The sequence below is a fragment of the Carassius gibelio genome, chromosome B16 (assembly GCF_023724105.1).
Source record: "Carassius gibelio isolate Cgi1373 ecotype wild population from Czech Republic chromosome B16, carGib1.2-hapl.c, whole genome shotgun sequence".
Taxonomy (NCBI): domain Eukaryota; kingdom Metazoa; phylum Chordata; class Actinopteri; order Cypriniformes; family Cyprinidae; genus Carassius; species Carassius gibelio.
The window spans coordinates 20,609,494-20,632,016 of record NC_068411.1 but is presented as its reverse complement, the minus strand read 5'-3'; the positions used below and the strand labels follow the sequence as shown (position 1 = coordinate 20,632,016).

General features: G+C 38.7%; 1 protein-coding gene across 5 annotated transcripts; it reads right to left on the bottom strand.

Moving 5' to 3' along the window:
* Positions 1 to 103: 103 nt before the first annotated feature.
* tmem79b (transmembrane protein 79b) lies at positions 104 to 21,330 on the bottom strand. Of its 5 annotated transcripts, none has more exons than XM_052578445.1 (9): positions 21,177 to 21,330; positions 4,888 to 5,490; positions 3,977 to 4,162; positions 3,608 to 3,830; positions 3,016 to 3,059; positions 1,760 to 2,931; positions 1,308 to 1,445; positions 1,065 to 1,187; positions 104 to 976 (listed from the first exon to the last, which is right to left on the bottom strand). In XM_052578445.1, exons 1-6 carry the CDS (start codon positions 21,217 to 21,219, stop codon positions 2,864 to 2,866), a joined length of 1,167 nt encoding a protein of 388 aa, XP_052434405.1. In that variant the 5' UTR covers positions 21,220 to 21,330; the 3' UTR covers positions 104 to 976; positions 1,065 to 1,187; positions 1,308 to 1,445; positions 1,760 to 2,863. The 5 variants fall into 5 exon arrangements, with proteins under 5 accessions (XP_052434405.1, XP_052434407.1, XP_052434402.1 ...); XM_052578447.1 differs by lacking the exon at positions 21,177 to 21,330 and adding an exon at positions 6,257 to 6,423; XM_052578442.1 differs by having other exon boundaries at positions 1,760 to 3,059; positions 21,177 to 21,329.
* Positions 21,331 to 22,523: the final 1,193 nt, after the last annotated feature.

The window sequence follows — 22,523 nt, the reverse complement described above, 5'->3', positions numbered from 1 at the left end:
TTTTTTAAAAAAAGATTGTGTCCCATTTTCCCAAATGTTACACTTTACAATAAGGTTCAGGTAGTTAACATTACTGGATTTGGTATCATGAACTAAGAATGAACAGCATTAATGTAGGTTCATTTTAATTAATGTTCATACATTGACATTTGTATTAATGTATTTAGTACATGCAATCATTAACATTAAACGCCAACATAAAACAACAGTGACCAAAACTTTGCCATAAATCTTGGTCAATGCGGAGACCTTTATTGTAAAGTTACCACCTGTTTTTGTATTAAATATGCAGATAATTTTTCAACAAATGTCATATTACGGAACCAGTCATTAACAGAAAAATATGCCATTTTGACATTAAGGATGTAACGTCAAACACAGAATTTAAAAACAAAAATAATAATATATTTAAAAGGATGAAAATAAACCCCGTTCCTGTAGATCTACCTTCCTGCAGAATTTAGCTCTAACCCTGCTCAAACACACCTGAACCAACTAATTAGCACTTGATAATTACAGACAGGTGTGTTTGATCAGGGTTGGAGCTGAATTCTGCAGGAAAGTAGATCTTCAGGATCAGGGTTGGGCACCCCTGGTTTAGATTTACTAAACATCAAACAATCTAGAAGGGAAGACCACCCATAAATTACATGATGAGCAGTTTATCTGCAAGTCTGTACAGGCTTACTGTCATTTGACAATATTTCGGATGCTAAGACGAATCAGTATTTGCATTTCAACACCACCAAACAAGTTCCATCTGCAGTTTTGGCTGTGCTGAATGGCAATCGGCCTAATCTGTCATCATCAAGCATTGAATCTGTCTGCGCGCCTTGCCTAAAGACAAAATACATTGAAATTTACCCAGATTTTTAGTCTTGGGTTGCCACATCCAGCATTCAATATCATGCCACAGATGTGTGATATCAACCCTGGGCTCGCTCTCCTGTCTCTGGGTCCACTCCACTGTCCAGATCTAACATAAAAACAGAACAACACAGCAAAAAAAAAAATCATTACCCTAACAACACATAGCAGGCAGAGCCAAGGTCTACTTCTCTTACCCATGACAGTCTCACTGGAGGACAGGCGGTGCTGCTGGTTAATGAGGCTTAAGCTGGAAGGTCCTGGAGCATCTGATACAGCATAACCCGAACCAGCTGGCGGATCCATATCTGTGTCCATGGCTGTTCAGATGGCAGGGGAACAAAAGATTTAATAATAAGAATACTATAGTTATTGCAATAATTCATAGTGTGCCATGTAATCACACTCGAAAGAAACCCTAATGTCAGACTGACACTGACCCGAGAACTCTTCTTGCAGGTGGGAATCAGACTGAGAAGGTTTGGAGAAGGTCTCGACGCGGACGGCTCTATTTGACCCGGATGGGCTTTCTAATGTCCTCCACTGGCCTCCAGTGGGCACGAGCGTGCTCCTCGAGTCTGTGCAATATGGTTGATAGAAGTGGTATTACATAACTAGATGTGCAACTTCCGATAAACAGCTGGCACAACCAATAGATAAACTTACTCTAAACAATTCAGTAAAACACAACTTGCAATCAAGGGTCGTTCAGGGCAACTTAACACTCGAGGGCAAACGAACTCATAAATGTTTCACATAACATTATTTGTGTTAAGACCATACAGTGTATATTTCAAATTTCTTCAGGAATTATTCTAAAACGCGGTGGGTTTTAATTACCTGGATGAATTAAATTACTTGGTAAGGAATCAAGTTATGTCATCGGTCTTACCATTACACACGTTTCTCCTCAGCTTTCGAAACGGACAGTTCTCCCTCGTTCGGAACAGACAAGCGCTGTGTTTCCTTCGGCCTTGAGATGCCATTCTGCCTCAGGTCCAGACTTATAACCATATAGCATATGATGCCAAAGTATTAGAATTTATACTGCTGGAGGTTTGCCGTCAACTTTCCATGTACTCCAAATATCAAATGACAGCAGGTAGTAGGAAATACTTTTTATGCCCTCCGACCAAAAAAGGTAAACAATTGACCTTGTTGAGCCAGCTCGAAACGACCACAATCGAATAGAATGTACGTTTCAACGTTTTTAAAATTAAGCACAAAAACAGCCATTCACAAAATATTGTATTTTTTAAAAAATCTTTATGAAAATATAAAAATTACTTTCGGTTTAATAAATTCATTTGCAGTTTTGCGCTAGGCTGCATAGTTTTATTATATCTCTTTTCAGCTTTGTTTGGAGTTATACCTTTACATTTTTACAAATTTGTGTTAAAATATTACGTCTCCAGAGTAAACGTCACATTGCCCTTAAATAAACAAAGGGAGTGGTTGTGGAAAAATACAAGCTTGAACAGGCCTCTAAACTTCACACACCACATAGGCTTGAAACACAACCCCCCAAAACAAAACAAAAAACACAACAAAACCTTACTTGTGGAGTAAATATTTGCAATTTAGTTTTCTTTTTGCTGACATTCTCATCTTAAAATAGATGAGTTGAAACCAGTCTATGCTCTGTGCTCATGTTTGACTGCAATAAAGGGTAGCTAACTCAATTTAATTTGTAGTTTAGTGTCTCAAGTTTCACTACACAACTTCTATTTATAAGTTAGTTCAAAAGAAAAGAAAATGATTCCCCCTTAGTTCTAGCCTCCTCTCTTTCCTTTGACTGGATTTCTGCCAATTTCAACCAACCCATCATGGCATAAATGTACTTAGGTAAAAACAACGTACAGGAGAGGAAAATGAAATCACAGTTGGATTAAACATTATCAGACACAAATTTCTTATCGTCTAATTTAAGATGGCTCTAAGCCCAAAGAGATCTGGTCTACAGTTGGCAGTAGCAGAGGTGCCAGATGTGACATGTTCAGCCCCAGAATCGCTGTTTGGTTGAAGGAACAGGTGGTTCTGGGATGTCTGGGGCAAAGATGGAGCCTGCAGATTCAGAGAGGAAGATGAAGTAGAGGTTGGCCACCAGCATAACCAGCATTGGCAAAAATGAGAACCCAAAGCCAACACCTCTCACACTGCTGTCACAAGCTGCTGCGACCCAGTACAGTAACCTGTGAAACACAAAGACACAAATTAAAAGTTATTTGAAAAAGTATTGCTATTCACACATGAAATATCTGAGATTCATAATCTAATTTTAACATATGTAAAAAAAGAAACCGACACGGGGGGAGGGGGGTGTGGGTTGGATGAATGGGGATAAAATGGACACAAAACAAAACATTAAAAATAAGTAAATGAATCACTAGGATTGTACCAATATATCATGCCACAATATAAATCGCAATACAAAAATGCTACAATACGTATTATGGATAGTAACAATATGCATTGAGTCTAGTCCAGCCCCCCCCCAAAAAAAATTACAACATAATTAACTCAGGTTTTTATCCAGATATAATCATCGGTCAACCCCCCCGTAACGTTTTATTTTGTATTTTCACCAGTTAACATTTTTTGTACGACTTTACATTTAAACTCCATTTTGGTGTTATCGCACTGAATTGTGTTTTCATTATACTTCTATTAAGTACTACCAATTTTGTGGCACTTTCTAAATCAGATATTTGGTCTTGCAGTTTTAGGAGGGATTTTGTACCTGCCAAAGGCAAAAACGATGGTGAGAATAGGAACTAGTTTAAGAAGATCTTGATTCAGGTAGGCAGCCATGACAGCCAGCTGGAGGAAGTAAAGCAGAAAGAGGGAGATAGAGTCCTCCACATAGCGCTGGTGAACTGCCACCTGCTTAAATTCCCTCTCCCCATCAAACCGCGGCTTCAAAGATCGATACCACAGACGGGAAACACCTAGTACCAACATACCTAAGAGTGGAAGAAAGAATAGAACAACCATTTCCAAACAGCTCCCTTTGATAAACAGTGTATCTTTGTGTTCTTTCAGTGTGGAATAATTAAATCAATGTCAAGTCATCTCAGAGTCAAAACAGAGCCAGGAACTTCCTGCTCACCAAGGACAATAGGTATGACTGCAAAAACAGAGCAGCGCAGTGTGTAGACCAGCCGTAGTGGGGCGCTGTCGAGCAGAGGGGCATCAAAGGGCAGGAAGGCGTAACCGCCCCACACCAACAAGGGGAAGATCAGGGCAGAAGTGAACATGGACGAGCCCAGTTTAAGAGCATCACGATTATATCCACCTGAGAAACAGAGAGAGACTGGATTTTCATGCTTTCGTAAAAGTACACTACTATTCAAAGTTTGGGGTTGGTATGATCTTATGCTCAATAAATATATATTGTACAAAACACTTGTACTTCTTAATATTTTTGTGACAATCCAGGTTGGCTTTTCAACCTGAGGGAGCACAAGTTTGCAAAAAGTCAATTTGGTTTGTGTGATTTTAGGTAAAATTGTTTAAAGTTAGGGATGGACAGATATTACAATTCTATACTATTGTGTGTGCATACCTTTAAAATCTAATCGTTTTAAATGTCTGACATATAAAATTGAATTTAGCCATCACAATATCATAAAGAACAATATGAAAAAGGATATTCATTTTGAGGTTTATTAAATATTACATTGAAAAGAGTTATGAAATGTATGTTTTCAAGTTTAAGTGAGCAGAAGATAATGACATGTAAAAATAGGGGAAACGAGTACACACAATTATACAACCAAATTTTTTTTTACATTTATGTATTTGGTAGATGCTTTTATATAAAGTGGCTTACATTCTGTTCAAGAATATATTTATCAGTGGGAACTGATCCCATGATCTTGGTAGCGCCATCCTCTACTGTTTTAGCTACAGGACAGCATATCGGCCTCTACCAATAAATTCTCTCATTTGTAATATCAGTTCATAATATGGTACAGAATTATTATGTATTAAAAACACAATGATTTAATCTGATCTTACAGCAATGTGATTTGGGTGTGATGGGCCAGTCGTTGTAATACTCTTCTACTGGTGTTCCATGTGTCCCAAGGAAAGGGCTCCTCTCTTCTTCTTCTTCATATCTCTCGGGGTGTGCAGCCTCATGCTGGCTGGTGGAGCGCAGGATGGTGATGCTGGGGCTGAAGACTCGAGCTGCGTTCTTTGGCATGATGTTCACCTCCTCCACCTCTATCTCCGAGCTGGTGCTTTTCACTCGGTTTCTCAGCTCAGTGTCAGAAACACATTCTTTGCCTGCTTCCATTCTCCTCCATCCCTCACACGTATCCTCCTTCTCTCTCAGCCTAAATTCCTCCCTCTCGCTCTCCGTCCGGCTCACTCCACCATCCCGGAGTGAGATGCAATCTGATTTAACGCTTGTGCTCTCTCCACCCTTGACTGGCAGAATCTGTGCTTCGTGTTTACTCTCAGGCCACGGAAGGGTACTGGGTTCCATATTTGCAGATTTGATCATTTCCTCTTCCTCCTTAGTGCTGTTCTCATACTTTGTTACCTTGTCCACATCTGCTACCCACTGAGGCGTTTGGGGCACTGCTACTGGTCCAGGAGGGCCCGTGTCCACTGTCCCTAGGAATCAAAACAGAAATTCTGTGAAATGAAAGATTTGGAGAAGGTTGCAACAGTTTGTCGGAGTAATTTTGTAAGAGGTTTACATTTTGTGAAAGGACATCTTCTGGAGCCAGTATGTAATAAATTAGAAGAAGAATAAATAATGAAATGTATTCTTTATACATCAAAGCACAGCAAGAACCTGATTATCAAATAAACAAATAAAAAGCTAATATCACCCTAAACAATTACTTGTAATAAATGGTTCTATTTTAAGCTAGATTTAATTTAATCATTAACACAGTCAAACTTTATTAACGATGACTTCTATAAAACAAACTTCAAGGCAGTTAAAAACATAGAACAATATAAAAAGTACTAACTATGTAAACTGTAAATGATTCTGGCTGTAAAAGAAAACTGATTTCCCCAATCTATCAATACCGTGAATAATACCGATTAGCATGCAGACGAATAACGTTAACTGAAAGCGAACGAGGCCTCAACACAACTTGGACAGATAATCAAATCAACGGAGCGAATTCAGAAGAAACACATAGTGCGACAGAACATACTCTCAAACTTCTTGTCTACACGACATATTTAATCTTTATTGAGTTATTGTTTTAGTAGTGCGAAGAATATTCCTCAACCAGGCCTATGTCATTTGAAATGTCAAAAAGCTAAAACTCTCTGAGGGACACAGGTTGAAAAACATGTAGGCCTACGTTAACGTTAGCAGCTCAAGTAAACGGATAAAACTTCCCAGTGTAACGTTACTCACCCATATTTCTGTACAGGATGTTGTTTTTTCGGTATTGTTTTTCCTCTACTAACTTGTATCGAAACTCCTTTAGTGGAAGTTCAGGTGTGTCCAGGTTAAGTTTGTTAAAGGGACAGTCTCTTAAAGGGGAGGTTTGTTTGTCTCTTTCTACCTGTCATTCGCGCTGAAGCACTATAGGGGCCGCTTACACACTCTTAAACTCATTAAAGCCTACGGAAGTCCTAAGAAGACATGGATTATTATTTTTCTTGTAATAATAATCATACTTTCTTGTGATTTCGACAAACATAAGATGATTTTTTTTTTGTTATCACTACTTAATTATCTTATGAATTCCTAAGAAGTCCTAAGAAGACATGGATTATTATTTTTCTTTCTTGATTTCTATTGATCACAACTTAATTTGTGATCTCGAAAAAATATATATATTTTCTTGTGATTATAATTTTCTCGTGATCTCAACATAAAGTTGCTTTCTCAATATTGCGACTTGACAGCAAGCAGTTTCGGCCCACGTGAAATCCATGCGGCCCAGATGTGGGCCGGATCTGGGCCAAACTGCTTGCTGTCTGGGATATTTTCTTGTGATTTCGACAAACATAAGATGATTTTTTTTGTTATTACTACTTAATTATTTAATGATCTTGACATTACTAAAATTGTTTTCTCATTATCACGACTTATTTTGTGATCTCAACATAAAATTAGTTTTCTCGTTATCATCATTGTGATCTTTATGTTACACAAGGGCACCAACAGGTGGCAGTATCCACCTTTTCCTGATGTAAAAATGGGCGCCTCCATTTGTAAATTCTATGGGTCTAGCTTCCGGTCTCATTTGCATCCAGCTATTTTTAGCTGTACAAAACAGTTTTTCTGCTTGATATTTACAATTGGTGTGTCCTATTATATTTTTTTAATTTTGTTTCGTAATTAAGAACACAATGGTTTGTACTGCAAACAGTTTTACCGTTTACTGCACGTTGATTTTCTCCTCGTTATTTACCTATAGCGGTTAATGAAACGGAAGTCTCACGCATAGGTTTATTTCCACGTTGAGGAAAAAGAGAAAAAGAACTTAAAATTGATGAGGTGTTGTACTGTATCAGTGTTGCTAAGTCAGCCGTTTCCCACGGTTTCAGTGGATTGAAGTGACCCCAAAATGCAGGTTTTACCAGGGGAACCCCACCAAAAAAAAATCTGGATCTTATCCCCAGAGTCACCCCCTTGAAACACGATCGGGCTAGTTTTGGGTAGCAATTGGACGGGTTTTGTAGTTAAAACCTGGCAACCCTGGCAGCTCTTCCACCATCTCTTGTGATCTCTTCTTTCTAGAGAAAATGACTGCAGAAAGCATCGACTTGATATTGTTATTATGAAAATAACATAACTTATGCTATATTAAATGTATATTTTATTTGAACTATAACACATCTCAGTTTTTTTTTTTTTTGCTTTCATTTAAAATCTTGCTTTGATGACTCTAGTGTCAGTTGTTGTGATCTCTTCTTTATGAAGATCATGACAGGCCTGCAGAAGCATTGGCTTGATACTGTAGAGAAGCTGTTTCACATTTTCCATTAACACTGTCTAGACTGGACGCGACCGCTGTTGTTTGGGTCACAATCGAGCTGCAACATCTAGAGGCTGTCTACACTGGATGCTAAAAAGAGACTGTTGTAAATTATTTTTCCTTTGTGAAAGTTAGTTACTCGCATCGTGCTGCAACCATTATAGACAGAACCTGTTTAACTATTGTCTTTAGTCGCAGTGCTCACATCCATTGAAGACACAGTTACCTGAAGTCCTTTATTTCTTAACTCTGTGTAAATCTGTGAGGCAAGGAATTTCCAAAATTCCATTAGGTGTCATAATGATCGAAGGCTTATTGTACGTGTCTCTATGTAAGAGTGATGAATTTTAAAGACATTGTTTATGTGGGAGTTTATGCTTTTGGCTCCTGGTTTTCTTGTTATACAAATGTTTTCTTCTAAAATCAGTGCTGTGCTTTCTTGATTTGGTTTGAGTCTGATTTACTTTCAAAATAATTATGTTGGTCATAATCATTTTTCATGTTCATATGAAAGAAATTATCTGTCACATAATTCAGTAAATAATACAGGGAATATTCGAACATCATACATTAATATTAATAAAAAAATAATAATAACAGGGTTACAGGTTAAAAGATAATATATTACTCAACACAACCTAAAACTAATATGTGTTAACCAATGAAGTAAACTTTAAATTTATTGGGAAAAAATAAGTGTCCAAATGAAGTTCTTAGCAATGCATATTACTAATCAAAAAATATTTTTTTATATATATTTACAGTAGGAAATTTACAAAATATCTTCATGGAACATGATATTTACTTAATATGCTAATGATTTCTGGCATAAAGGAAAAATTATATTATAAAACTTATATTATATATTTAAATAATTTTGTCCCATACAAGGTATTTTTGGCTATTGCTACAAATATACCTCGGGGATTTAAAACTGCTTTTGTGTTTCAGGGTCACATGAAATCAAGAAAATTTCAGTTTTGCATCTTCACTCTCTAAATTTTTGAGCTCATTCTAAAAAAATATAATCCTGAAGAACTTTGTACTGTCAGAATGTGTTAACAGAGGCATGATGGATTATTTTATAGGCTATTTAAACCATTTTTGACATAGTAACAGAAAAATAAGTCTAAGAAGTGAAGAATCAAGTCTTTAAATTCTGGAGCAGGAATAAATAAGTCGTCTTGTACTCTTTAGTAAATCAGCATCTTCTAATAGTACTGATAGCTGTGTATTTTGTTTTTCAGGGCAACTATATAACAAAGGCAGTTGAGCAGTGGACGTCTGCCTGTATTTAGGGACACAATCTTCAGTCTTCATGGGTCTTTGGGTCAGAACATTGCAGTCTGTTTGCAGACACTAATTATATCATTAGACTATTATAGGGAAGTTGATGAAATGCGATGAAAAGTTGAGAAAATATGATGAAATTATTTTAAGGTGGTTCTTAGGAGCTTTAAGCTGGTTTAGCTAGGCAGCAAACACATGAGAACAGAACCAGCTTGACGACCTTAAGTTTGTTTATAGCAGTTTTTCAGAAGATAGTTATAGAAATGTATTGATTTCCAGTAAAAAGTCCATCTAGAGAATCAAAGATGGAAGTAATGGAGATTAAATTTTTTTTAGACATGATTTCTTTTTACATTTTTAGAGGTTATCATTCATAGTTATCAGTACATCACAGCTCTGTTGCAGTAGTATGTTTGTTGTCATCTACAAATTAAGGAAATGTCACAACACTATTATACTTGTGCCCAAAGCATAAGGCACATTGCTAATCTTTTGGCATGATTTTGAGAACATGAATGTAAATATAAATTATGATGCTTCAAAAACAAATGATGCTGAACAATATAGCACAAGATTGATTCAGTTCTGCACCATTACAACGTTGCAATGAGAACATAACGTCAATGAAAGCTATGACCGTAAGTAGCACAATGTAGTTTGATGAAGTAGTGCTCCCATTCTCTACATTACATGTCTCATTACCTTTCCTTCTACAATAGCCCTGATTCATTTTGAACTACAGTACGTTGTTCTGAGCTCAAAGAGCCCCTGTGGGATGTGGCGCTGTAAAATGGAGCTGTCATTGCTTTCCTCAGGTTAAACGAAAGCACATCTGTACATGCTGGCATGAGAAGATGAAGACAGATGACTTTGAGATGTTTTCTTGCTGCACACTTCCTCCTGTGAAAGCTGCTGCCAGCATGTGTGCCTGCTGTTAGGATAATGCTAATGAAGGGGTTAAGGCTGTTTGAATGCTGTTCTGGAGGGTCGATCCAGTTTCTTTCTCAACAGGAGGAGATGTTTTTGAACCAAAAAGAGTCAAGAGTGAAGGGATGAGTGTCCCCTGCCATCTGATCAGGCCTGTTGTTGAATTGGATTATAATGATGTTATATGTGTGGTTTGTGGAGTTGGTGACTAGATTTAATGAAAAGTGGAACAGAATTACATCAATCAGTAATTGCAAAAACCTTTCTCATGCACCAGAATTCTGAACTGAAGAAATTCAATTCACACTGAATTCATGAGTGTGAATTAGAATTTCCTTATGGAAAGTGTTCGTTCATCCTGGTCCACAAAAGTTAATTATGAAATATGATGCAATATATAAACTAAAAACCCATTTCTGTAAGTTTTTCATTTCAAATCTATATATTTGTAATCTATAAACCCTCCAATTTCACAATTTTTAAAACTACTTATAAAATTTTGGATTTCTAGTTAAAAATCAGTAATTCTGCTTTTATATTACCACTTTAATTCAATTCTGCATGTAGTTTGCTAAAAATGGTGCACAACCATCATGCATGTTTTTATTGACATTTTTAGTGTTGTTTTATGTATTAAGACACTAGGGTGAGATGTAAACATATCTTTTTTATTATTATTTGGAAACAAATATAAAAAGCACATTAAAACGCAAAAGCCACTTGTAAACTACATGGCACATTTTCTCTTTGAATAAAATCACCAATCTCTGCAATTTAAAAGCCCAAAAATCCTGGACACGGCTCTCAGCTAAGACACAATGTGCACTGTGAGAACAGCACATCGGTGTTGTGGAGAAATAACTCCGCCGTATCACTGACTTGAAAGCGATTGATAAGTTGCACCTAAATGGCAATTTTGACCTCCTCTGCACGCAAGACACATATCGGACCTGTTTATTTCAGTTTCATTTCTATTGAACATGTAAGTCAAGCAAATCACAGGTTAACCAGACTTTGAGAAGAAAAAAAAAGCACTGTGCTGATAGCCTGGGTAGAACGGCAAACGTTTGATAGAACAGTCCATTTCGACATCGGCAAATACTGAAGAACAACAGAGAGGAAATCCTACTCATCCTATTAAGAAACATTCAGTTTGCCCACAGAGGCTGGTTGGTCAGTACATTGATTGACATTTAGCTGAATAACAGCAAGGCCAGTTTCTCTGGCTGCTCTGTAAACACACAAATTTAAAAGGCGCATAGCTCAAGAGTCCCGAACCAAAGAGCTCAGAGGATATAATCATCCTGAAACCAATGCACTGTGCTTTTTTTGATAAGTGTGGAGTGAATCATTGAGAAATGGATTAACCCAATCCACCCCCCCCCCCCCCCCAATTACAGAATTGTGAATTTGTCGTTTCCTTGGACATAGAAAATAATTAACCCTATTGTTTGTCCGTAATAAAGCTATTTGCCTGGTTTCTAACACAAAAGGTTCATCGCTAAGACTTGTCAGCCATGCTGAACGTGACATCAATGGTGGAAGCTAGGAGCTGAAAAACCCTGTCAGAACGCGTGAGACACGAAAGTGTGTTTAAGTGCTGTCTTCAAATGGAAAAACCAGATCCACAAGTACGCACAAAACCACCATCACGGAACAACAACACTTGAGGGATACAGCTGGCTCTGAGGTGGTGGAGGAGGTGTGGTGGTGGCATTTGCGTGTGTGTATGTGTGTGCGCGTGTGAGGTAATCATCGCATGTCTCCTAGCCCAAAATCTGGCTAGCAGCTCAGGCAATGCGGTAGTCGAACGTGTCTTTTTCCATATAGTCTGTCCATGTGGAACTTGGCATGCTGCTGTATGGATCCAAAAGGATTCTGAAGCAGCGCACGATAAGAAGCCCCAGAAAGATGAAGAGTAGGAGGACGAAGACGAAGGCAGCCTTCTGTTCCAGTGTGAGGAAGGGGATGGGGTGGGGGGCCCCAGACGCAGACAGTGTGTTGCCGTGGAGATGCTCGGCCATCCTCTCCAGTTTGTCGGGATGGGTCAGGGGCACACGGCCATTTTCACGATCAACAGGTTTTTGTTTAGAGCCATTCTGGAAACACACGAGATGATTAGAAAAAAAAATTACAAATCACAAGAGAACAAGTAGATTTTAAATTAATTTTAACCTAAAATATCATCAATATCACATCACCTAACAACACTTTTGAGGATTCACAATGACAACAACAACTTCACTGCTAGTGTGGCGCAGGCCTCATGTTTAAAGGCACACACCACAATGTTATATAAGATTCCCGTGTACATGTTTTACAACATTAAATCCAGCTCACAGCGCACATCAGTGAACCGATTCATTGTGCTGAGGACAGTAAGTAGCCTGGAGTGAATTATCTCTCTCGTCTTGAGGCGATCAAATCCATTTTCTTTTCATGCCCCCTGATTCATTGTCTCAAAGCGCCGGTTTCTGTGATAATCTCTGACCCTTTAATGGTTCGGTTCTTTGATGCCAGCGCTCATGATCAGCCCTGGCACTCCCTGTAAAGCCTGGCTCCATTTCCACAAATGCAAAGATTTCTCTTTAACGACCTGAAGTCGCACGCACGAGATGCCAACGTGTTGCTCGAAATCCAGCCGCACGCACGAGTACAGGGTACCTAGGGTTTGGATTACTGAAACTAGGAGCACGACACTAACACCTCTCCATTTGTGATTTTATTCATCAAATGTCCGTGTAAACATCCAGCTGTGCCCTCCTAGATTTGACCAAATTGCATTGTCACCGCTCTGACAGTTGAAGCGGGGATGTCCGTGAACATACACAGGGCTGCAAATGCAATGAAAGCATTAGTCTCTCACCTGTTGTTACTGGAGAGGATTCATCAGTGGGAGGGTGACGGAGATCCGAAATAAGCAGGGAGAGCGACGGCTGTCCGCCCGGAGACAGATGCTTGTCAGAACTTTTTCAACCCAGCTCCTCGTTTCGTCCAGCAATCCAAATAAAATCAGCGGCTCTCTGCTTCCATTCCTCTCCTCTGTGGTCCAACTCCCTCTTTCCCTCACCAAGATGAGCATGTAGTGGTGTCACATCACCCATAGCAACCAGTTGCCATAGCGATCCCTCCAAGTGTGTTCGGTAAAGCCGAGCTGGTGAGAGACAAGTGTGATCCAGCCAAAGCACAGTGTAAACGTGTGTCTCTGTGAAGGCGGAGGATTTAATACAGACCCACTGATGTGTGATAACAACAGCGGCTAAAAATAGTGGCCGCTTTTAACTTTGCAGGATTAACATGTTTTAATACGGTGTCTACTACAAGCTGCTCATGAATGTCAGCCAATCAGCTTAAATGGAGAATTTTCATGCTTTCAGACATGCTGCTGTCATCTGGTACGTCTCAGAGACAGCACAGCGTATGCATCCAGTCTCAGTATCTTCAGCGCTGTCACTGCAATCACAGTCTGTACGTGCAGGTCTTGAAGTGTAGGTGTATGTGCTGGATATATTTAAACATTACTGACAGATCAGCTGACTCACTGATTAATATTTTTTTCTGGTGTGATTGATGGCCGTGGAGAAATAAAGTCTGGATAATAATCAGTCCTGAATGGTGCAGGGAGGATTCTCCATCATAGTGAATTAGCCTTAAAAAACCCACCATCTTAAATGCCTTGGATGCATGTAAGATATTACTGGATGCACAAAATTTTAAACATTAGGCAGTTTTTGTAAATAATACATAGGGTTTAAAGCAATGGAGGAAGAAAGGGCAGGACTATTATTGTTATAGATTTTTTTAGATTATTCATAGATGCATTTTTTTTATTTTTTTATAGTCGTCATAGCTTATTTAATTAGAGTGAACTTCATAAGTAGGCACAATTTTTATTATTATAGGTGCTGGCCAAAACATATTCAATTTACAGTTATATTATGAATATGGACCTAAAGTGCACACTCTGAGCTTTAATTTGAGGGTATTCTCATCACAATTAGAGGAAAGGGTGAGGAATTACACAGCTCTTTAATATGTACCACTCCCCTTTTTCAAGGAAACTTAAGTAATTGGACAGTTGACTCAAAAGCCATTTCATGGACCGATTCGGGCTATTCCTTAAAGGGGGGGTGAAATGCTCGTTTTCACTCAATATCCTGTTAATCTTGAGTACCTATAGAGTAGTACTGCATCCTTCATAACTCCAAAAAGTCTTTATTTTTATTATATTTATAAGAGAAAGATAGTCTGTACCGATTTTTCCCGGAAAAACACGAGCACCGAGGCGTGACTTGTGGGCGGAGCTAAAGAATCACGATCGCCAGTAGGCTTTTGCGTTGAGAGCGTTTGGAAGCTGTGACAGATCCAGAGGCTGAAATTTAACAAGAGCAGCATCAGCAAAGGCGTCTCTATTTGGTATGTACTGAAACTGTATATATTTGCTTAGCGGTTTTGGAAAAAGTTCCACTTTATGTTGTCTTTTTTTTTTTTTTTATAAGCTGTACATGTGGAAAGTGCAGTTTGATGACAACATCGCATGTTGTTTACTTGATATGCTTATGCGCAGATAGCTAAGTTAACAACACTTTGAAGCAGTTTTACTCACCGCCTGCGGTTCCAACACACGATCGTGACCCTTTTTCGTTGGGACTGCATTATCCTTGAGAAATAAACGATGTGCAAATCCAGCGTCAAACTGGGCCTTGTTTGTAAAACAAGCATCTTCGAAATGCAGGGAACAAACAAAAACACTTGCACAACTCCGTTGATGCTCTGTAAAAATAAACTCCATCCACTGGTCCCTTAATGCTGTTTCTCTTTTGGTAATCTGTGCAGGGTTGTCTTGCCCTGGCAACCAAAAACACACTCCTTTTGTGACATTTCGCGACGCTCTCGCTCTGATCAGTGAAATGTGTGCTCAGCCTCGCTATACGGGAGCGCGCACTCTTCCGGCAAAGGTGTCCTAGGATCCATATAAGGAAATTCCGCTCCATCTAACATCACACAGACCCATACTTGAAAAAAACTTTCCGAAACTTGTGACAAACCGGAAAAGGTTTTTTTGGAACAAAAATACTCCTTCAAACGTACAACTTAATTTTTGAAACTTTGTGTAAAAAACTCAGTATGCATGAAATAGCATTTCACCCCCCCCCCCCCCCCCCTTTAATTATTTCTACATCAATTAAGCAGGTAAAAGGTCTGGAGTTGATTTGAAGTTGGAAGCTGTTGCTGTGAACGCACATCATGCGGTCAAAGGATCTCTTCATAAAAATGAAACAGACAATTGTAAGGCTTCAAAAACAAAACAAATCCATAAAAAGAACTGGACATCCACAGAGGACAACAGTGGTGGAAGATCGGAGGATCCTGTCCATGGTAAATTAAAACCCTTTCACAACATCCAGCCAAGAGAAGAACACTCTCCAGGAGGTGTGACAGTGTTAAAGTCTACAGTCAAGAGAAGACTTCACGAGAACAAATACAGAGGGCTCACCACAAGGTGCAGGATAAAGGATTAGACTTTGCCAAAAAACATCTTTGCCAAAACAAAACAAAAAAAACACATCCAGCTGAAATCAAGATCAACCTGTACCAGAATGAAAGGAAGAAAAAAAATGGAGAAGGCTTGATCCAAAACACACAACATCATGGTGGAGGACAAAACCCACACTGATTAACATGATTTTGCAGTGCAGTAAATACTACATAAAAACAAATGTCATTTCTACATTAAATAATTAAGTTAAGGCAAGAATTTAAAAATATAAATTAAATTCTATGTCATTACTCGATTTAAGTTTGTAGAAATTAAAGTTGGAACTCATAAGTATATTTTACTTGGAACCGATTGTTATGTTTACAGGGATTCGTTAAGTAAATATCAAAGTTATGATCCCATATTTCCCATCATGCAATGGGGCATGAATGATTAAAAATGTTTTTTGAGTTGTATTTACACTGTTTCATGGTTGCTTTTGTTGTTAGTTGTTTAGTTTAGTTGTTAGTTGTTGTTTGTTTTAGTAAATTACTGTTTTGTGACAGCTGGAGTTCATTTTCTACTCAAAACGACCCATTAATACTCAAACACTTTACTGATTGTTACCATCATTGTGTATGGTGTACTGTATGTATTGAGATCTCTGTGTTAATTTAGCTATTCATTTTATTGAGTAAACATATTATCTTAAAAGGATAACAGCCTGTCTATGCGCTTACATCCATGTAAATTTACTAAACTTTTTTGAATGAAAAAACTTTCCAAGCTTTTTTCATGTAAATCCTACTCCATTTTTTTTTTATACATTGGAGTCTCTTGGGATGTCCATGAGTTCCAGACTTAAGGCAGTCATTGCCTGCAAAGAATTCTCAACAAAATATTAAAAATGAAAATAATAAAAAACAATTAGCTCAACCCCTTGAACTGAAGCTTAAAATCTGCATGTAAATTTCATCTTGACTGCTTCAATTTAATTATATTCTGGTGGCATACAGAGCCAAATTTATGAAAATTGTGTCAGTCTCCAAATATATATGCACCTAACCGTATATACATATAAACATTATCACATGAGTAGCACCTTATTTTTCCCCATAAAACTGTGGCAATGTCTCCAAGATGTTTCAAGATCTACCTGCAAATCCTAAAATTTATGCACAAGTGCACCTAGGTCAAAGTTAATTTAATTTTAATTTAATTAAGTTAATTGACATAGAAAATTCTATTTATCACATTATTTTTTGACAGCATCCTAATTTCACAGCATTTTTGAAGTGCTTAAAACTTTTAACAGTACTGTAGCTTTGCAGGTAGGTTTTTTTAAAAAAAATATCTTGGAGACCTTGCCACAGTTCTTCTGGATTTAGTCTTTCTCAGTTTGTTCTGTTCAGATGATGATGAGATCAGATCTCTGTGCGGAGCACTGGCTGTTGTCAGACTCCTTGAGCAAAACACAGATCTCACTGGATAATTACAATTAATGGCAAAATGAATGTTTGGAAATGTAAACTGATATTAAGTAATGACACACTACATTTTCACAAAAATAAGAGGCTTTTATAATGAAGCATGGAGACCATTACATGAACTTTCTATTTCCGGCCGCTGGGTGGCAGCAGGGCACTACCTTTGTCGCTTCTTTCCCCTCATTGTTTCATAAAAGTAGATATGTAGATGGCGCTCTACATCTCTGGATTACTTTTGCGCCAGAATCGTGTTCTAAAAGACAAAAGGTAAACAACTAGATGAAAACAAGCCTGTAATAGGCCTACAGACCCACACTTCATGTGAAGCCTACAGTTCTCTACAAGGACAAGTATGCAGGTGTAACGGAGGCCAGCGAGTAGTGCTGTGCAGGTAAACCTCACTCCCCGATCTCAAGAGACGCACTAGCGACAGACGCTAGTGGCTGTAGCCATTTAGCCTCCTTGTTAGTGCGTCCGCCTCCCATGCCGGAAGACCCGGGTTCGAGCCCCGCTCGGAGCGAGTGCGAGGAGCGTCAGAGAGGACCCGGGTGAGAGGGGTTACATTGGTGCCGTGACCCGGATGGGAGTGAGGTTTAGGGGGGTGAGTGTAACGGAGGCCAGCGAGTAGTGCTGTGCAGGTAAACCTCACTCCCCGATCTCAAGAGACGCACTAGCGACAGACGCTAGTGGCTGTAGCCATTTAGCCTCCTTGTTAGTGCGTCCGCCTCCCATGCCGGAAGACCCGGGTTCGAGCCCCGCTCGGAGCGAGTGCGAGGAGCGTCAGAGAGGACCCGGGTGAGAGGGGTTACACAGGATACTGTCTACTGTAGTAAACTGTATTTAGTGGGAATTACATAAAGCTGCGCCTAGCTAGGTTTTCAACCTAATATAAAAACAACACACAATACCCATTCAGTTAAGGCTGAGTAAGAGTTCTACAAATTCTAATACTTCAGCAAGCAACCACTAACCACCATGAATCAACATAGGCCTACTCACATTTTGCCCAGTCAAAAACAACATCAACAAAACCACTAAGCTTTCAGTCTTTGCTCTCTAAAGCTCCTTTGTTCTATACTATGAACACACATCAAGACACTGCTGCTGTTACATCCTCAGCAGAAATATTACAGTAATGAAACATTTGACTGATTCATTCCCATTTATACTAATATGAATGCAAATGGCAGAAAAGCGTGGGTAGCTCACAGATATGTGATCATATATTCCAAAGATTAATGATCTTATCGATCGTTATTATTCAGCTGAGATGGCTGTTTGAATTAATGAGGTGTGAGGCATTCAATGTGGACTGCTAAAATGAAAACAGAAGAAAGGAACATTTAACACCATAATGTGCCGCATTCAAAGACCTAAATTAATCTTTTTGTGCTATAATGCACAGTATATTTTTTAGTTGCTGCTTCTTGTTCTCTATATCTTTGTCTTTTTACCCACAACCAAATGTCCATGTGTGACATGCCGCAAGTGACCTTTGATGGATTTCCTCATGGAAAGCTCAAGAGGGTGATGAAAGAAAAAAAATAATTGCTTCTTTTCTAAATGTTTCAAGCTCAAACCCCTCTGATGCTTGACACTTGTGTTCATTGCAATCAACTGTCCTAAACACGTCTCCCTCGCCATCAAAGCGCTGGATAAATGATGTGTTTATAGAGGAGAACTCAAATGCAGCTCCAGCTCAACAGAAGTGTGTGAGCTACTTTGAAATATTTTAGCTTCATTTCATCAGAGTCAAATCTTTTGGAAGAGGAAAGAGAAAGAAAGCGGCAGACGGAGAGACGGGGAAATCATCTCCACGCTCTTGCGCAGACTGCAGTGACCCCCGGGCCATTTTTTTCTGTCCTCCGTTTTGAGACAAGTGATTTAATTGAAAAAAGAGGAAAGAAATGATACTTGTGGAAGATTGTGGTTCCGAGTCGTTAGCTGCGGGGAGGTGCGCTGGTTAAGGGGACTAATTGAATGTCAGCATGAGCCATTGAGAAAGAGCTCGGGTGCCGTGTCAGCAAAACCAGGTGGGCGGGTGAGGGCGAAAAAGTTACAAAAATAAAGGATTTAATCTCATTAAAGAAAGAGTTGGCCCAAAAAATCATTTACTCACCCTCATGGCATTCCAAACCTGTATGACTTTATTTATTCTTTGTAGAAGGTACACTTTTTATGAACACAATAAAGGCAATGGGGTCCAAAAACAGCAGTAGGTCCAAATGATAACAGAATGCTTACATTATGGCTTAACTGTGTCTCACAGTTCTTCAATATGTATTTATGTGGTTGCCAGTTCACAAAACTTTATGTTGGACCAAGTGCAACTTCAAACGCAAGAACAATGTTTACAAGAGGAGGTGTGAACTAATGCTCCCTCACACACCACATTATCTCACTCTGTCTGGACCTTTTTCCTCATTCACAGGAAATCCAGCCTGCACTGTCCACAGATACGGAAAGGGAGTCTCAGAGCAGTATCTTCTCTGCTTTATGTCTTCCGTGCGCTATGTTTTTTGGCAGTCTTCCACCATCACACACGCACAGCAGGAAGAAAACTCTCCTCCAGATGCTCCCCATCTTTCACTGATAGTCGCAATTCATATTCAAGAATACGCAACCAGATTGTTCCATTTTTAGCCTTTTAGAATTTCAAGCTAATTGGGCGCAAACGCGAAAGAACCCTAGAAAATCCTGTGCTGCTTCTGGGTTGCTTCAGTCTGTGGAGTCCAGGCACCTGGTTGTTTTTCGAAGCCTCCTCACCTGGGTCCGCCTCAGGGACCACCACCCTGCAGACCGCCTCTAAAAGCCTGCGATAGGAACATTCAATCTGTCTGCTCTCGTTTCATCAGATCACTCTTTTATTTCCACCCCCCTCCTCCAGTCTGAGCTGTAATGGGAATGAGGAGAGAGGCAAACAGTGATTACAGGTATCAGGAGTTAACGCCGGATCTGGGGTATGAGATAGGACCCAGCTAGACCAACAACAACTTGGCACAGAGGCCATTACTCACTGCTTGTTTGGACTCTGAACTGATAGTGCTCTCTTTTTTTCCAATTCAATTGGTCTTTCTAAGCCTTTATTAATTAAATCTCACCACCAATCAATATAGTAGGGGAGAGTGGGGTAAGTTGTGCTACCCTGTTTTGATTATGACTTCTTCAAATACAGCCATCTGTGATTGAGTAATAACCATGTTTTATGTTTATAAATTTGGTGTCAAAGCATACTTTCCTCTAAACAAAGGAAATGCGATTAATATATATAATATACATTCATTAGTTTACATGTAAAATATGATATATATATATATATATATATATATATATATATGTATGCATATTATGAAAATGAGAATATGCTGCATTAATATATATACATGCGCGCACACACACACACACACACACACAGTCACACACACACACATATATATATATATATGTATATATTTCATTACAATATTACCAACTATTCAACATTTGAATAATTTGACATGACACATCTTAGCACTAACATGAAAATGTGTCATAGACCACTTTTTTGTTTTGTTTTAAAAGTCATATTTCTATAACCCCATGCTTTCACGATTCCTCAATTCAATCTGAGTACTTGATTAAAGAAAAATCCTCAACTGCATTTGCCCTTGTCGAGTAACCAGCAAAATACCGGAAGTGGTACATTCCACGGACGAGAATTCATAAATCGCATTATTAGACCGTTTTCAGAGGCTGCAAAAATCATAATAAAGCATAATGCTATTGTGAATTCACAAACGCTACAATTAATTTCGTAGGTTTAACACGTTTTGATGTCTAAATATTAAGGAAATTACAGTGGCTGTAGCATTCTGTCGTAAATAAATTGCCAAATATTAAAGATTAAGTGTACTTTGAATTAAATGTTGTTTAGTCAATATTAAAGAGGATTAGATTTTGCTGTAATGTTTACAAACAGTCACCGTTGGCGCCCTCTACAGGGATTTGAAACAACAAATAATTATATTATGTGCATTTTGATTTTAAATATTTTTTTCAAGAAACCCATATAATTACTTGTTTTTGATACTTTATTTGAACCTATTATTATTACCTCATTGCTAATATATCTATGTTAAAGGGTTAGTTCACCCGAGATTAAAAATTTGTCAGTCTTCTACTCACCCTCGAAGCATCCTAGGTGTATGCGACTTTCCTTTTTCAGCATAATGCAATAGAAGTTATATTAAAAATTGTCCTTGCTCTTCCACACATTTGTAATAAAACGTCCCTCACACGGCTCCGGGGGGTTTGGGGGAGGGGGGTGTATAAAGGCCCCCTGTAGCGAATCCATGTGTTTTGTAAGATAATTATACAGATTTCCAATGTAATAAACACATTTTTTCTCACTTCTGCTGACTGTGGGGAACCGGAAGACATGCAGATTTACTTGATTACCAAAATAATTATTAGTGTCAGCCCTAACTTTCTAGTTTCAGGCGATAAACACCCTGAAAGAAAATTAGGAATATTAGTTGTGCAATTGACCCAACTCTGTCAAATAATCAAGACTTTGTATTACTTAAACCTTAAAAAATCACCGGCATTATGTGACACAACAGATGTGCTGTGACAGCTGCTAATGTATGTGAGTTCTGCAGAAGCTGTTTCGATTGTCTGGTGCTGTGACGGATGCCAGTCTGCGGCAAGCTGTGAGTGTGTGTGTGTGTTGGTTGGGATGGGGATCATGCTTTGTAGGTTAATTAGGAGTGGGTAGAGAGATGAAGAATGTGTATATATGTGTGTGTGGGCTGTGTTTATGTCTAATTAGGCTGGGAATCATTCAGGCTTCTGGGGGACAGATGCAGGGTGTATATAGTGAGCAGGTTGGGGCAAGTAGGCAGGGAAAGCTGCCAATTTAGTGTGAGATGGTCAGGGAGAGTATAAATGTGTGTGTGAGTGTGACAGGCAGAGGCAGGTGTGTTACTGTGTCTCTATGTAAAAGTGCTGAGTAAAGGCATCAGGGCACCAGAGAAAACTGGATGAAACCAGTCCTGACGGTAATGGGGGGTGTGCCATGGATGTCTGGCATACTGGACATCCCAGACATATCACATAATTCTCCACTGACCTAACAGTTACTGTACTACTGCCTGGGACTTCCCCAAACAGCACACAATCACTATATTAGTAAGGGCATAGCATAGACATGATGGTTTTTATACAGAGGTCATGGTATTTGCTGAACTCTAAACCTGATTTCGACTTTGCCTGTTTATGAGCCTTTCAAACAGGGATGCACTGATATTAAAATAGTTCAGCGGTGAGTTAATTTTTGTGTTATGGCTTATGAGTCATAACTTATGAATTATTTATATAAAAAATGTATTCTACACTGAAAAATGTTCTCAGATATTGCTAGTAAATATCACAAATAATAGAGAGTAACACATTTAAATGAACATGACATTTTGAAGTAGAAATATATTTTCTTGTAAATCGTGATCCAATAATTGTTTTAAAAGTGAACTT

Excerpts from the sequence above, each read along its gene's own strand:
- tmem79b (XM_052578442.1), bottom strand. The coding sequence starts at position 21,219 with ATGCTGAAAAAGGAAAGTCGCATACACCTAGGATGCTTCGAGG. Across the intron at positions 5,491-21,176 it reads ACACCTAGGATGCTTCGAGG|GGACAGTGGACACGGGCCCT; the intron begins GTGAGTAGAAGA and ends TTTGATTCCTAG. Across the intron at positions 3,831-3,976 it reads AGTCATACCTATTGTCCTTG|GTATGTTGGTACTAGGTGTT; the intron begins GTGAGCAGGAAG and ends TTCCACTCTTAG.